The sequence below is a fragment of the Bos mutus genome, chromosome X (genome assembly GCF_027580195.1).
Source record: "Bos mutus isolate GX-2022 chromosome X, NWIPB_WYAK_1.1, whole genome shotgun sequence".
In the NCBI taxonomy this organism is placed as follows: Eukaryota; Metazoa; Chordata; class Mammalia; order Artiodactyla; family Bovidae; genus Bos; species Bos mutus.
The window spans coordinates 69,640,629-69,655,198 of NC_091646.1; the positions used below are offsets into that span (position 1 = coordinate 69,640,629).

The 14,570-nt window shown below is 44.2% G+C and overlaps 1 protein-coding gene across 1 annotated transcript; it reads left to right on the forward strand.

Annotated features, from left to right (window-relative positions):
• The first annotated feature begins 6,017 nt into the window (after positions 1-6,017).
• On the forward strand, positions 6,018-9,139 carry LOC102285044 (polyadenylate-binding protein 1-like 2). The gene has a single exon (XM_070365568.1). It carries the CDS (start codon positions 6,722-6,724, stop codon positions 7,322-7,324), a length of 603 nt encoding a protein of 200 aa, XP_070221669.1. The 5' UTR covers positions 6,018-6,721; the 3' UTR covers positions 7,325-9,139.
• Positions 9,140-14,570: the final 5,431 nt, after the last annotated feature.

A 14,570-nucleotide genomic window follows, 5' to 3' on the forward strand; every position in this document is an offset into this window, starting at 1 on the left:
TTGCCATTTAAGGTTCCCTTTTGGGAAACCTATATGCAGGCCAGGAAGCAAGAGTTGGAACTGGACATGGAACAACAGACTAGTTCCAAATAGGAAAAGGAGTACGTCAAGGTTGTATATTGTCACCCTGCTTATTTAACTGTACCCTGCAGAGTACATCATGAGAAATGCTGTGTTGGAAGAAGCACAAGCTGGAATCAAGATTTCTGGGAGAAATATCAATAACCTCACACATGCAGATGAAACCACCCTTATGGCAGAAAGTGAAGAGGAACTAAAAAGCCTCTTGATGAAAGTGAAAGAGGAGAGTGAAAAAGTTGGCTGAAAGCTCAACATTCAGAACTAAGATCATGGCATCTGGTCCCATCACTTCATGGGAAATAGATAGTGAAACAGTGGAATCAGTGTCAGAGTTTATTTTTGGGGGCTCCAAAATTACTGAAGATGGTGATTGCAGCCATGAAATTAAAAGACACTTACTCCTTGGAAGGAAAGTTATGACCCACCTAGATAGCATATTCAAAAGCAGAGACATTACTTTGTCAACAAAGGTGCATCTAGTCAAGGCTATGGTTTTTCCAGTGGTCATGTATGGATGTGAGAGTTGGACTGTGAAGAAGGCTGAGCGCCGAAGAATTGATGCTTTTGAACTGTGGTGTTGGAGAAGACTCTTGAGAGTCCCTTGGACTGCAAGGAGATGCAACCAGTCCATTCTAAAGGAGATCAGTCCTGGGTGTTCTTTGGAAGGACTGATGCTAAAGCTGAAACTCCAATAGTTTGGCCACCTCATGCGAAGAGTTGACTCATTGGAAAAGACTCTGATGCTGGGAGGGATTGGGGACAGGAGGAGAAGGGGACGACAGAGGATGAAATAGCTGGATGGCATCACCGACTCAATGGACATCAGTTTGAGTGAACTCTGGGAGTTGGTGATGGACATGGAGGCCTGGCGTGCTGTGATTCATGGGGTTGCAAAGAGTAGGACACGACTTAGCGACTGAACAGAAGTGAACTGAAGGATGAAATGCCTATGAAACCTCCAGCTGGAGATTCAAATGAGCATACAAATAAGTGTGAGATCACTACCTCTTATCTTCCCTCCCATGATCCAACCCCCAACACACAAATGGGACCATATACTGTCCCCTCTCTGCAGTTTACTTTCCTCTGTATTTTGAAGGTGCCCCTAAATCAGATCCTATAGGCATAACTCGTGCTTGTTAATGATTGCATAAGAATCCATAGAATGGCTATACCACAATGTTTTCAGTCATTCCACAACTGATGAGTGCTTACTCTGTATCCTAGTTTGCCCCACCTTGCAGTGAACAGGAAGAGAAGTCTAAACCCTAGCACCCAAAGTTCTTATTGTCCCGCTTTAAACCAACTCCCATGCATATACAGCCTGGGACACTGAAAGCAGGACCTGACTGAGGACACTGAGGCTGGACCGTGCACGACCTTGGAGAGAAGTCAGGTTTAGGGCCAGCCCATTTACTGCCCAGTCCTTCTCAGTCTATTCTGCTGACTTGTCATCCTCAACCCAACTTCCACATGTTGGCGTGTCTCAGCGAATTGCCATGCACATTCCTCTCCTAACAGTACCCTCTCGAGATGAGTCTTCCCAGTCTTGTGGCTTTAAACACTATCTGTGTCCTGTTGTCTTGATAATTCTGCTTTTGCAGCCTACATGGAGAGTGGACTTCTCCAAACCTCAGACACTTAACAAGTGCAAATAGGAACTCTTGACACACATGCCCAACTGGCTTTCTTCCTTCTCCAAACCTGTCACATCCACTCCCTGTATTCTCTGTGACTATACATCACACCTTCATTACCAAGACCTGAAAGAAAATATTCTCATAGTAATCGTTCATGTCTTAAGTTTGTTCACCAACTGCCTTCAATCCACCAGCAAGTATGTCTGTTCTCTTTCCAAAATATCATGAGAACACATGCACTATTCTCTAAATTCATGTTGCCTTTCTGGGCCAAGCCACTGCCATCTCTCAAGTGGGCTACTGCAAGAGGGTTCAAATCAGTCTCCCTGCTTTGCTTTGTGCCCTGCCCACTTATGGTATTTTCCACAGAGAGCAGTCAGAGAGAAATTACTGAATATAATTAGATCATGGCACTCCTTTGATTCAGTTCTCTCTCTGGCTCCCCAGAGAAAACGAAACTCCATCATGGCTCCTTCCCACCACTGCACTGTCCTTTGTTCCCTCCATCCCCTCTCTCACTGGGCTCCAGCCACACTGGCATCCTTTCTGCCCCTCCAGTGCCCTTCTTTTCTTCTACAAGGCCAGAGGAACTGCAGTTCTCCCTGCTGGGCAGGCTTTCCCCCTGTTTCCCAGCAGAACTGACCACATATCATTGTCCTCAGAAAGGCCATCCCTGACCTCTGCCACTTCTCTTGGGTTCTAGGTGATATGTACCAAATCATTTCATTTATTTCCCTGAGGGCATTTGTAGCAACCTCTAAGTGCTTTTATATTTTCTGCCGTGTTTATATGCCCCACTAGAAAATAAGTTCCTTGGATGCAGGGGCTCTCTGTCTAGAAGAATGGCTGGTAAAGGGTGAAAGTGAAAATGAAGTTGCTCAGTTGTGTCCGACTCTTTGGGACCCCATGGACACCAGGCTCCTCCGTCCATGGGATTTTCTAGGCATGAGTATTGGAGTGGGTTGCCATTTCCTTCTCCAGGGAATCTTCCTGACCCAGGGATTGAACCCAGGTCTCCCGCATTGCAGACAGATGCTTTACCGACCGAGCCACCAGGGAAGTCACCAGGGGTACAGGGTAGTCCTCCATAAATACTGAAGGGACCTCTCCCTCCCTCTACCGACACTCCACAGGGCCCTTCACTTTTGCCTCAGTTACAGCAGCCAGTAGTCAGAACACTTTCGATTGCAGATGTGACCCAGAACTGAAAAGAAGGAGAAGGGGAGGTCATAGAAGCCTCTGTGAGAAAGGACTTGGAGAGTATTCCCCAGCTGCTCTCCTTGTCACTGGAGTAGCCCTGTTCCTGCTGCTGGAGGGTCAAGAGCCTAGGAATTGTCTTCTGACAAGTTTGTGGATTCACTGACCAAGCATGACTTTACTTCACCTCTTTCTCCTATTGTTTCACCGATTTCTGTTGGCTCTGTGGGCTGGAAGTCAAAGCCAGAGAGAGAACTTGTTGAGTTCTGGTCCTTGAATTGGTCCCTCTTGTCCCTTCTGCCTCCAAACAATGGGCTGAGAAGTTCTTCTTGTCATCTCCTGGCCCCCTACCCACCAGAAATCGTGGCTTCCTCCTTGGCCTCTGCCTCCTTGGGTCCTTCTTGGTGGCCACCTGGAATGGCAAGGCACAGTTCATCTGCATCCTGCCTACAAGCAACTTAAGATTATCAGGAGGTCCTAAGAGTGGTGACAGTGACCACCTTGGTCAAGGCACCAGCTACACAGCAGGCTCTTGCTAAGTCTACGTCCCTGCCCTTTGCTGGCACTAGCCCTGTCTAGGGGTAGAGGGCTAGACTTTGCATGCTGGCGAGGTACATGTCTGCATGTCTGCTTCTCAGTCTTCTTGGGATACTTTCCAGGCAGTGATGAGAAAGTTCTCACTGCTTCACACCTCATGGTGACCCAGTCAATTCTGAAGGTGCAGGGTTGTTCAGGTCAAGGCAATGTAGAAAACACACCACAGAAAACAGCTTTATATACCCATGGAAGGTGGATGGACTGGAGTGAGGGGGAGGAGAGAATGTGTGCTGAGCAGATGAAACTCCATGGCCACCACAGTCCAATCACATAGCGCATATAGCCCTCTGCTAGCATTTCTCTTATTTGTATGGGCAGTCCAAGCTTTAGTGGAGTGAGACATCCTGAGGAAAGGCTTTATGGTTTGATCAGTTTTTTATATTTGATCCCGAAGTCCACAGTTCAACGCCTGGCTCATGGTAACTGTGAAACCCCTATTTATGGAGGGAAAGGGGGAAAGGAGGGAAGAGTTGTTCTTGGAATTGGTCACATCTTACTGTCTTTTTAAAAATTCTGTCAGCTCTGTCTCAGTGCTGACTGTGTGTGTGTGTGTGTGTGTGTGTGTGTTCATGCATGCGTACATTTATACATATATTGACGGGTTCCCCCCAAGTTTTATTGAGATATAATTGACATATAACACTATATAAGTTTAAAGTGTACAACAAAATGATTTGATACATGTATATATCACTAAAATGATTACCACAAGAAGTTTAATAAACATCCATCACCTCAGTTACACTTTGTTTTCCCCTTTTAATGAAAACTTTTAATATCTACTCTTAGCTACTTTCTGTGTTGATATTTAGTTTGTACTAAAGATCTGATCATACCAAGTCCCTCTGTGAATGTGTTGAGTGGGTCCCGTGAGCTTGGGTATAGAGTCCAAGCATCTTAGCTTTCTTTTCAGGGCCCCCACACCTTCCAACCCCATCTTCTACCATATACTCTTGGAGATCATGAGCTCTGTCCACATAAGATGATTAGGCATGACGAGAAGTGACTATGCATGTGCTAGCATGCTATAGGGCCTTGGACACAGACTCATCCCTCTGTCTGTGGGAATGGAATGCCTTCCATTCTGCCTCAACGTGCTGGACTGCTACTACTCATCTTTCAGAGGTCACCTTGGGGGTTTAGTCTTCTGTGCAGTTTTGCTTGATTCCCACCAGAAAAGGTTATTGGGTGGGTCTTCCTTTCTGGAAGAAGTAGGACTCTAGCCTCTGTTGCGCTCTATTCTAATGGTTGCTTGCTTGCCTATCCTCTCAGCATTTGGCCTTGTGTGGCCTCTCTGCTCCAATACACACTGCTCACCTTTCCTCACCTTGCCCCACACCTCCAACACATCAACATTCACTACTCAAGTATCGCACTGCCTGTCTCTAAGCCCCCAGTGCCAAGTGGTGGGTAAGGCTCCCCTAAATATTAACTGGTGAACTGGAAAAGACCTCATCCTAGAGAGATTTCCGGTTTTGTTTTTGTTTTGAACATGGATGTGCCGTTCATGGTTCACACTGGGAATGTCAGCAAGTCGAGGGCAGAGACAAGAAGAAACAAATGCCTGGCTCTGGACCAGGTCCTGTTCCCGGCTCTTGATTTGACTTTCCTCACTTATCATGGAGGATGGCACTAAGAACAGAGTGCTCTTGATTCCTCCCCTGCTTCCAGGCTGCATGAATTGAGGCTGAGTAGGTGGGAGGAGTTGGGGGCTGAAGAACCCCCAGGTCCTTAGTTCTCCCATAGTCTGGAGCAGGGACAGGGTTTCCAGCCCACACTGTCTGCTCCCAAGGTCAATCTCAAGACTGGTCCATCTCCTCTTGCTTCCGACTCCTGTATATCCCTAGGCTCCATAAATATTTGTGTCATGGCATTATGAATAAAAGAGTACGTGTTCTTGTGTTATTTCTTCCGCAAGTGTTGTAGAAGAATGAAAGAGCTGGAAAGGGGGAAGAATCTCTGAAAAAATGGGTCAGCGGGCTGCAGGGCTGGAGGGGGAGAGTGTCCCTTTAGCCCCAGCTCCTATTCTGAATAGGAGTTGTTGCCTTGGTGGCGGTAATGTTTGCGAGTGTGTGTGTGAGTTGAGGTGGGGAAGAAGCAACCCCTAAACGCGAGAAAACCATTTTTGCTTGGGTTTGTTTAGGCCGGGCAAGTGTTTTCTCAATGCCGCCCACCTTCTCTTGCAAGGTGCTTGATTTAATCATTTAAATGTTCTATGGGGAGAGGAAGGATAAAACAAAACTCCCTAAATCTATGTCAGATTCCCTTGGTCCACATGGAACCCCTTCCCTGTCTTCCTCTTCATACACATCCAGTTGATCCAGAGGCTGAGAACCCACACTCCTTCCCGCCAACACCAAGCCTCCCGCTCCCGCCCCCTCCCACCGCCCACTGCCCCGCAGCCCCGCAGCAGCCACAGGGGGAACCAAAGAGACAGAAGCCTTCCCAGCTGCCCGGACCACAGACGCCAACACCCCCCGCCCCCCACCACACGCCGCCCGCCGGCACCCCGCACGCTAACCCACGACCGAGCGGCGGCGGCAGCAGCGGGCTCTGGGCTGCAGGCTGCGGTGACTCGCACCGGTGCGCTCCTGGCAGCGCTAGCCATCCCAGGTGACTGGGACTCGCTAGATCGGCTGGCCCGGGGTCCTCCGCCCCAGCTCGCGCCCCCGGCCCGGGTTCTGGCGCCCACCTGCCTTCTTGCCCTCTCCCGCCTCTCACCTTCCCCCCCACCCACCCCCCAGGCTCGCGTGAAGGGAGGTCGCGGCAGCGGCCCGGCGGCACCGGCGACCGTGGCGACAGCGGCGACAGTGGCGGCGGCGGTGGCGGCGGCGGCAGCGGCGGAGGCTGCGGCGGCGACCGTGGCAGAGGCGGTGGCGGAGGCCTCCGTGGCGGAGACGGAAGCAGAGGTGGAGGCCGAGGCCTCAGTAGAGGAGGCAGTGGCGGAGGCCACCCTGGGGGAGGCGGTGGCAGCCCTGGCGGAGGAGGAGGCGGAGGCTGCACTGGCCGCAGCGGCCGTGGCGGTGGCGGAGGCCAGCGAGGCCGAAGCCGCCGCCGCCGCAGCAGAGGCTGCGGCGCCCGCCGTGGGGGAGGCTGATGCGGATTCCATTGCGGAGGTGGAGGCGGCGGTAGCGGCGGCGGTAGCCGCCGCCGCGGATGCAGATGCGGAAACGGGAGGGGGCTCCGAGGGGAACCCGGACTTTCCTATGGCCTCGCTGTACGTGGGCGACCTGCACCCTGAGGTGACGGAGGCAATGCTGTATGAGAAGTTCAGCCCGGCCGGGCCCATCCTCTCCATCCGCCTTTGCAGGGACAAGATCACCCGCCGCTCGTTGGGCTATGCGTATGTCAACTACCAGCAACCGGTGGACGCCAAGCGGGCCCTGGAGACCCTGAACTTTGATGTCATCAAGGGCAGGCCGGTGCGCATCATGTGGTCCCAGCGGGACCCCTCGCTCCGCAAGAGCGGAGTGGGCAACGTCTTCATCAAGAACCTGGGCAAGACCATCGACAACAAGGCTCTGTACAACATCTTCTCGGCGTTCGGCAACATCCTGTCCTGCAAAGTGGCCTGCGACGAAAAGGGGCCCAAGGGCTATGGGTTCGTGCACTTCCAGAAGCAGGAGTCCGCCGAGCGGGCCATAGATGCGATGAATGGCATGTTCCTGAACTACCGCAAAATTTTCGTTGGGAGATTCAAGTCGCATAAAGAACGAGAGGCCGAAAGGGGAGCCTGGGCCAGGCAGTCCACCAGTGCTGACGTCAAGGATTTTGAGGAAGACACCGATGAGGAGGCCACCTTCCGATGAAAACATCCCAGGAGCGAGCCAGCCAGCAGAGCCAAACCTTGGCTCCCACCCGGTTTACAACCCCCCCACCCATCCCATTCCCCCCAACCCACCAGCAGTGTATTGTATTGGGAGTGCAGGTCTCTCTCTCACCCCTTCCTTCCTCCTTCCTTCCTTCCACCTCTGCCTTCCTGTTTCTCTCTCTCTCTCTCTCTCTCTACTTCCCCTTCTCTCCCCGCCCCTCCCTCCACACCCACCTTGGGTGTTGTGAATAATATGCTAATCTGTGCCACTTGATAGTTAAAGGCTGCCTCTTCTCCTTGTGGTTTGGTTTAAAAAGCACTTTCTCTCTTTGTTTATTGCACAGGTGATGCAATGTCATGGTAGAAACATCAGGAAGGAGAAAGAAATCAGATGAGGGAAAACCAAGAGAGTAATTGCTCCCCATGACCCTACTACCTGGAGACAACCACTTTTACCATTTTGGTGTGCTGTTTTCAAGGCTCTCTTATCTCCTTCTCTCTCTCACCCTTCTTCACCTCCACCCCACCTTCCCTTTTAACACAGTGTTATAGAATGGTTCTTGTATGTGGTGTTTCTTAACCTGCTTTTTCAAAAACTAAAACCAAACAAACGTCAACCCATTGAACTTCTTTCCATGTTATTCAACAGGCTTGAGAAAGGTCATCTTCAGTGCCTGCAGTGTATCTATGGACCTAACATTTCTGTACTCATCGCCACATTGTTGGACATTCAGGTGGTGCCTAGTTCTTTCTCTGTGTTTAAACCCAGCACTGTGTATACTCTGATGAGTGAATTCTTCCTTGTCAAGCCAAATCTTTGCTAGCGTACAGGATGTTCTTAATTGTGGACTTGCAGGATCCACATGTGGACATTTTAAAGACTGTTCCTGTGTGTTGCCCAATGGCCCCTTCATAAGCATTGTACCAATTTGCATTCATGCCAGCCACCTCAACTAGTAAAAACAGTATGCCCATTTCCCCTGCATAGTCTCCTGGTCACTGTAATTGGTGTGTGTGTGGGGGGAGGGGGGGCTGTGTGTGCACGTGCACGCTGCATGCGTGTGCGTGTGTCTTGGCCAGCTTGATGGGCTGCAAATGGTATTTTTCTGTCCTTAGTTGTTTTGCTGAATTTAAATACTGTTTATCACCTCGTTCCCCTGAGCCCACTTCCTGCCCCTTTCCCCATCCTCAGAAAAATAACCCAACTTCATTGTATGAAAAAAAAAATTCACAAAGCAGACAAGTCAACCGAAGAAAATTAATGTCACAAGTAATCAATCTTAATGATCACCCATACCTCCCTGAATCATTCGTCTACACCTGCCCAGTATTTTTCATGTGATATATATGTGAATTGTAATGTATATACTGTTTCATTATCTGCTTTTTCACAATAAATATATGATATAGATAGATATAGATGTATAGATAGATATTATTGAACTTCTTTTCATGTCATTAAATATTCTTCTAAAATAGTTTCCGTGGCTGTTTAGTATTCCAGGGAATGGGCTAGATAGAGGAACAGATAGGTGTATACATCTGTATCCATATGTAGATATAGATATGGGCATATTTGTTTTCACTAGTTCGTCATCATTGAACATCTGGATGGCTTCTTTGTTTTTTGTTTTCTTATTCAAATCTAAGTTGCTTAGAGCATAGTGCACAAACCTTGGTTACATTTTAGATTTTTTTCCTGAACAAACATTGCCAAAAGAAGAATTGAAGTGTTCAAGTTTTGAAATATTTTTTGGGGGGTCATTATTAAGTGGCTATTCACAAATATAGTTATCAATTTACCCTCATCAGGTACAACATTGTGAGAGGACCTGGACAATCTGGACAATTTTCTGGACTTGCTGTTGCAATCATTTCTGTACTCTTCCAATATTTTACCAGGGTAGCTGTAGTTTTTTTTTTTTTTTAAACATTTATTTTTATACAGATAATACAGCATCATTTTTTAGATTCTGTATATATGTGTTAATATATAGTATTTGTTTTCCTTTTTCTGACTTACTTAACTCTGTATAACAGGCTCTAGGTTCATACACCTCACTTCAACTGACTCAAATTCGTTCCTTTTTATGGCTGAGTAATAGTCCATTGTATATATGTACCACAACTTCTTTATCCATTCATCTGTTGACGGACATCTAGGTTGCTTCCATGTCCTGCGTACTATAAATAGTGCTGCAATGAACATCAGAGTACATGTGTTTTTTGAATTACAGTATTCTCAGAGTGGTGGCTCAGTAGTGGGACTGCTGGTTTATGTGGTATTTTTATTCTTAGTTTTTTAAGGAATCTCCATAGTGGTTATATCAATTTACATTCCCACCAGCAGTGCAAGAGGGTTCCCTTTTCTCCACATCCTCTCCAGCATTTATTGTTTTTGTAGAGTTTTTGATAATGGCCACTGATGAACCTATTTGCAGGGCAGGAATAGGGACACATATGTGGACACAGGAGTGTCAGGGGAGGGTGTGATGAATTGGGAGCGTAGTACTGACATATATACACTACCATGTGTAAAATAGACAGTTAGTGGGAAGTTGCTGTATAATAGAGGAAACTTAGCTTGGTACTCTGTGACAACCTAGAGGGTGGGATGGGGAGTGGGAGGAAGGCTCTAGAGGGAGGGGATATATGTATACTTATGACTGATTCATGTTGTTGTACAGCAGAAACTAACATGATATTGTAAAGAATTATCTTCCAATTAAAAATAAATTTTAAAAAAGAATACAAAATTATTAATAATTCTAAGTTGATAACAGAAGTCACTTGGGTCATCTGGGAGCAAACTTTGTGACTTCGGGTTAAATTCTCTCTCTCATTGAGTATTCAATGAATGCACTGGTTGAGGTTTAAGCCCAAATATGTTATATTAAATAATTTATATATGAGCATGCTGCTGCTGCTAAGTTGCTTCAGTCATGTCCGACTCTGTGCAACCCCATAGACGGCAGCCCACCAGGCCCCGCCGTCCCTGGGATTCTCCAGGCAAGAACATTGGAGTGGGTTGCCATTTCCTCCTCCAATGCATGAAAGTGAAAAGTGAAAGGGGAGTCGCTCAGTCGTGTCTGACTCTTAGCGACCCCATGGACTGCAGCCTACCAGGCTCCTCCGTCCATGGGATTTTCCAGGCAAGAGTATTGGAGTGGGGTGCCATTGCCTTCTCTGCATAATCATATTTTAATATTTGAGTCTCACTAAATCTCTGCTTTCTGAGAGATTAACAAGCAGATAGATTTTAACAGTGTCCATGTCTTGTGTTCCCAGCACTTTTCATGAACCTAGTGCCTAAAAGATTCTCAATAATTGTTGGCTGAGTCAAAAAATAAAACATAATAGAAGCCTTGTTTCATTGATAAGAAAAAGTAAAAATCACTCCTAATTCTACCGCTTGACACAAAAACTTTGAAGCACGTGAAACATGTACATAAATAGTACCTTCAAAATGTAATATGTATTGTTTCACTATGGGATAATTTCACTATAATTGGTCTTTCATATTATATTTCCAAATTATTCAATATTCTCTAATTTTGTTTTCAGTTTATATTTTATATTATAAATGAGCTATAATTTCTTAAGCTTAGTCCCTTCATTATGCTTATATTTTCTCTGGGGTTTCCCCAGATAGTTTAACTCTACAGGGAACACATTTGTAGCTGAATATTTGCTGACATGTGGAGATATTTAATTGACTTATGTAACTTGTTCATGGATTGGAAGAATTAATATTGTTACAGTGGTCAAAGAAATCTACAGATTTAATGCAGTTCATATGAAAATACCCATAATATTTTTTACAGAAATAAACAATCCTAAAATTTATGTGTGGCCCAAAAAACCTGAATAGCCAAAGCAATCTCGATAAAAAAGAACTAAGCTGAAACGATAACTTTCCTGGCCTCAGACTAGAATACAAAGCTATGGTAATCAAAACAACATGGTACCAGTACAAAAACAGACTCATCTATTGATGGAGCAGAAAAGTCAGAAATAAACTCATGAATATATAATCAGTTAATCTACAACAAAGGAAGTAAGAACATACAATGAGGAAAAGACAGTTCTTCAATAAGAGGTGCTGGTAAAACTGAACAGGTACAAGTAAAAGAATAAATTGGGACTCTTTTTCATAGGAGAAAGAGCTTCCCTAATGGTTCAATGGTAAAGAATCCACCTGCAAATGCAGGAAATGTAGGAGACGTGGGCTCAACCCTTGGGTTGGGAAGATCCCCTGGAGAAGGGATTGGCAACCCACTCCAGTTATTCTTGCCTGAAAAATCATATGGGTAGAGGAGCCTGGTGGGCTACAGTCTAAAAGGTTGCACAGAGTCAGACATGACTGAGGGCACACGCACATGCACATGCACACACACACACACACACACACTCATGTCATATACAAAAATGCATTCAAAATGAATTGAAGCCCTAAATTTCAATAAACCATGAAACTCCTAGAAGAGGACATTGGCAGAACAATCTTTGACATGTCATAGAAATATCCCTTTGATATGTCTCCTAAGGCAAAGGAAACAAAAACATTTTTAAAAGAACCTAATTAAACTTAAAAGCTTCTGAACAGCAAACGAGACCATTGACAAAATGAAGACAAACTATGTAATGGAAGAAAAGTATTTACAAATGGTATGAACAATGGTGTTAATTTCCAAACTATATGAACAGCTCATATAACTCAATATTAAACAAAACAATGTATAAAGCACAGAAGGCCTAAATACACATTTTTCCAAAGAAGATATATAGATGGCTAACAAGCATATGAAAAGATGTTCAACATCATTAATCATCAGAGAAATGCAAATCAAAACCACAATAAGATAGCCACCCTAAACTCACATATCTCAGAATGGCCATCATCAAAAAGACCACAAATAACAAATGTTCTGAGGATGTGAGGAAAGGGAATCCTGTACAGCATTGGCAGGAATGTACATTGGTGCAAAAACTATGAAAATCAGTATGCAGATTCCTCAGAAAAATAGAACTACCATATGATCCAGCAATATATCTATTCCTGGATATATATTCAAAGAAAACAAAAACACAAATTCAAGAAAAGATACATGTACTCCAATGCTCATAGTAATGTTATTTACAATAGTCAAGATATGGTAGCAACCCAAGATTCCACCAACAAATGAATGGATAAAGAAAATGTAGTATATTTACTGTAATATTACTCAGCCACAAAAAGAATAACAATTTGCCATTTGCAACAATATAGATGGACATGTAGTGAAATATGTGAGACAGAGAAAAACAATTCTTGGTTATTGCTTATGTGTAAAATCTAAAAATAAAACAAAAGAATGAACATAATAGCAACAACAAAAGGAAACACACTCACAGATATAAAGAACATCATCTGAGCCTTCAGCTAGTATCAGTCTTCTTGCAATAGTAACATTATAAGTCCCTGATCACATATCACCCATAATCAATATAATAAAAATGAAAACGTTTGAAATATTGTAAGAATCACAAAAATGTGACAGAGATATGAAGTGAGCAAATGTTCTTGGAAAAATAGTGTTGGTAGACTTGCTCAGTACAGGGTTGCTACAAAATCTTCAATTAAAAAAACCATTTTTAAAAAAAATTGAAGTATTATGTATTTCCCTTCTTTGTCTCTTGTTGTAGCCTTTGTTTTAAAGTCTATTTTGTCTGATATGAGTATTGTTACCCTGATTTCTTGACATTCCCATTTACATGAAATATCTTTTCCCATCCCTTCGTTTTCAATCATGTCTTTAGGCCTGAAGTGAGTCTTTTGTAGGTAGCATATTGAAAGGTCTTGTTTTTTAATCATCAGCCACTTTATGTCTTTTGGTCAGAGCATTTAGTCCATTGACATTTAAAGCAATTGTTGATAGGCATGTACTTATTAGGGCTTCCCTGATAGCTCAGTTGGTAAAGAATCAGCCTGCCAATTCAGGAGACTGGGGTTTGATCCCTCATTTGGGAATATCCCCTGGAGAAGGAAATGGCAACTCACTCATGTATTCTTGCCTGGAGAATCCCATGGACAAAGGAGCCTGGAGGGCTACAGTCAATGGGGTTGCAAGAGTTGGACACAACTTAGCTGCTAAACCACCAACCAAGTGTACTTATTACCATTTTATTACTTTTTTCCAGTTGTTTTTGCAGTTTTCTGTTTATTTTCTTCTTTTTGTCTCTTCTATTGTAGCTTGATGATTTTCTTTAGTAGTATTATGTTTGGATTTCTTTCGTTTTGGTTTTTATAGTTCTATTATTTGTTTTTGATTTGTGATTATCATAGGGTTCGTATATGTTGACCTATAATTATACCTACTTGTTTTAAACTAGCAGTCATTTAAGTTCAAATATATTCTGAAAGATCTACATTTTCTCCTCTCCCCCACACTCTGTGGTTTTAAAGTCATATTTTATATTATCCCTTAACTGTTCCTTGTAGTTTTAGTTGCTTTTACTTTTTTGTCTTTTAATCTACACACTCTCTCATTTAAGTAATCTTTAAGCCTTACTGTATATCTGCCTTTCCTAGTGCAATTTTCTTTTTCCTATAGATTCTTATTTTTTTCCATTTAGAGAAGATCCTTCAACATTTCTTTTAAGGTAAGCTTTGCTGTAGAAGACTCTTGAGAGTCCCTTGGACTATAGGGAGATCAAATTAGTCAATCCTAAAGGAAATTAACCCTTAATATTCATTGGAAGGACTGTTGATGAAGCTTAAGCTCAAATACTTTGGCCATCTAATGCAAAAAGCTGACTCATTGGAAAAGACCCTGATGTTGGGAAAGACTGAAGCCGAAGGGAGAAGGGGGCAGCAGAAGAAGAGATGGTTAGGTAGCATCACTGACTCAATGGACATGAATTTGAGCAAATTCCAGAAGATAGTGGAGGACAGAAGAACCTGGCCTGCTATAGTCCATGGGGTCACAAAGAGTCACCCACAACTTAGCGACTGACCAAAAACAAATATTGATGAATTCTTTTAGTTTTTGCTTTTCTGAGAAGTTCTTTATCTCTTCTTGTATTCTAAATTATAATCTTGCTAGGTAGAGTATTCTAGGTTTCAGGTTTTCCCATTTAGCACTTTTTATATATCATTCTACTCCATTCTTGCCTGCAAAGTTTCTGCAGAGAAATTAGCTGATAGCTTTATGGGGGTTCCCTTATATATAACTTTTGGTATTTCCCTTGCTGCTTTTCAAACT

Bases quoted from the DNA above. Each gene is read 5' to 3' on its own strand.
- LOC102285044 (XM_070365568.1), top strand. From the start codon at position 6,722: ATGGCCTCGCTGTACGTGGGCGACCTGCACCCTGAGGTGACGGAGGCA.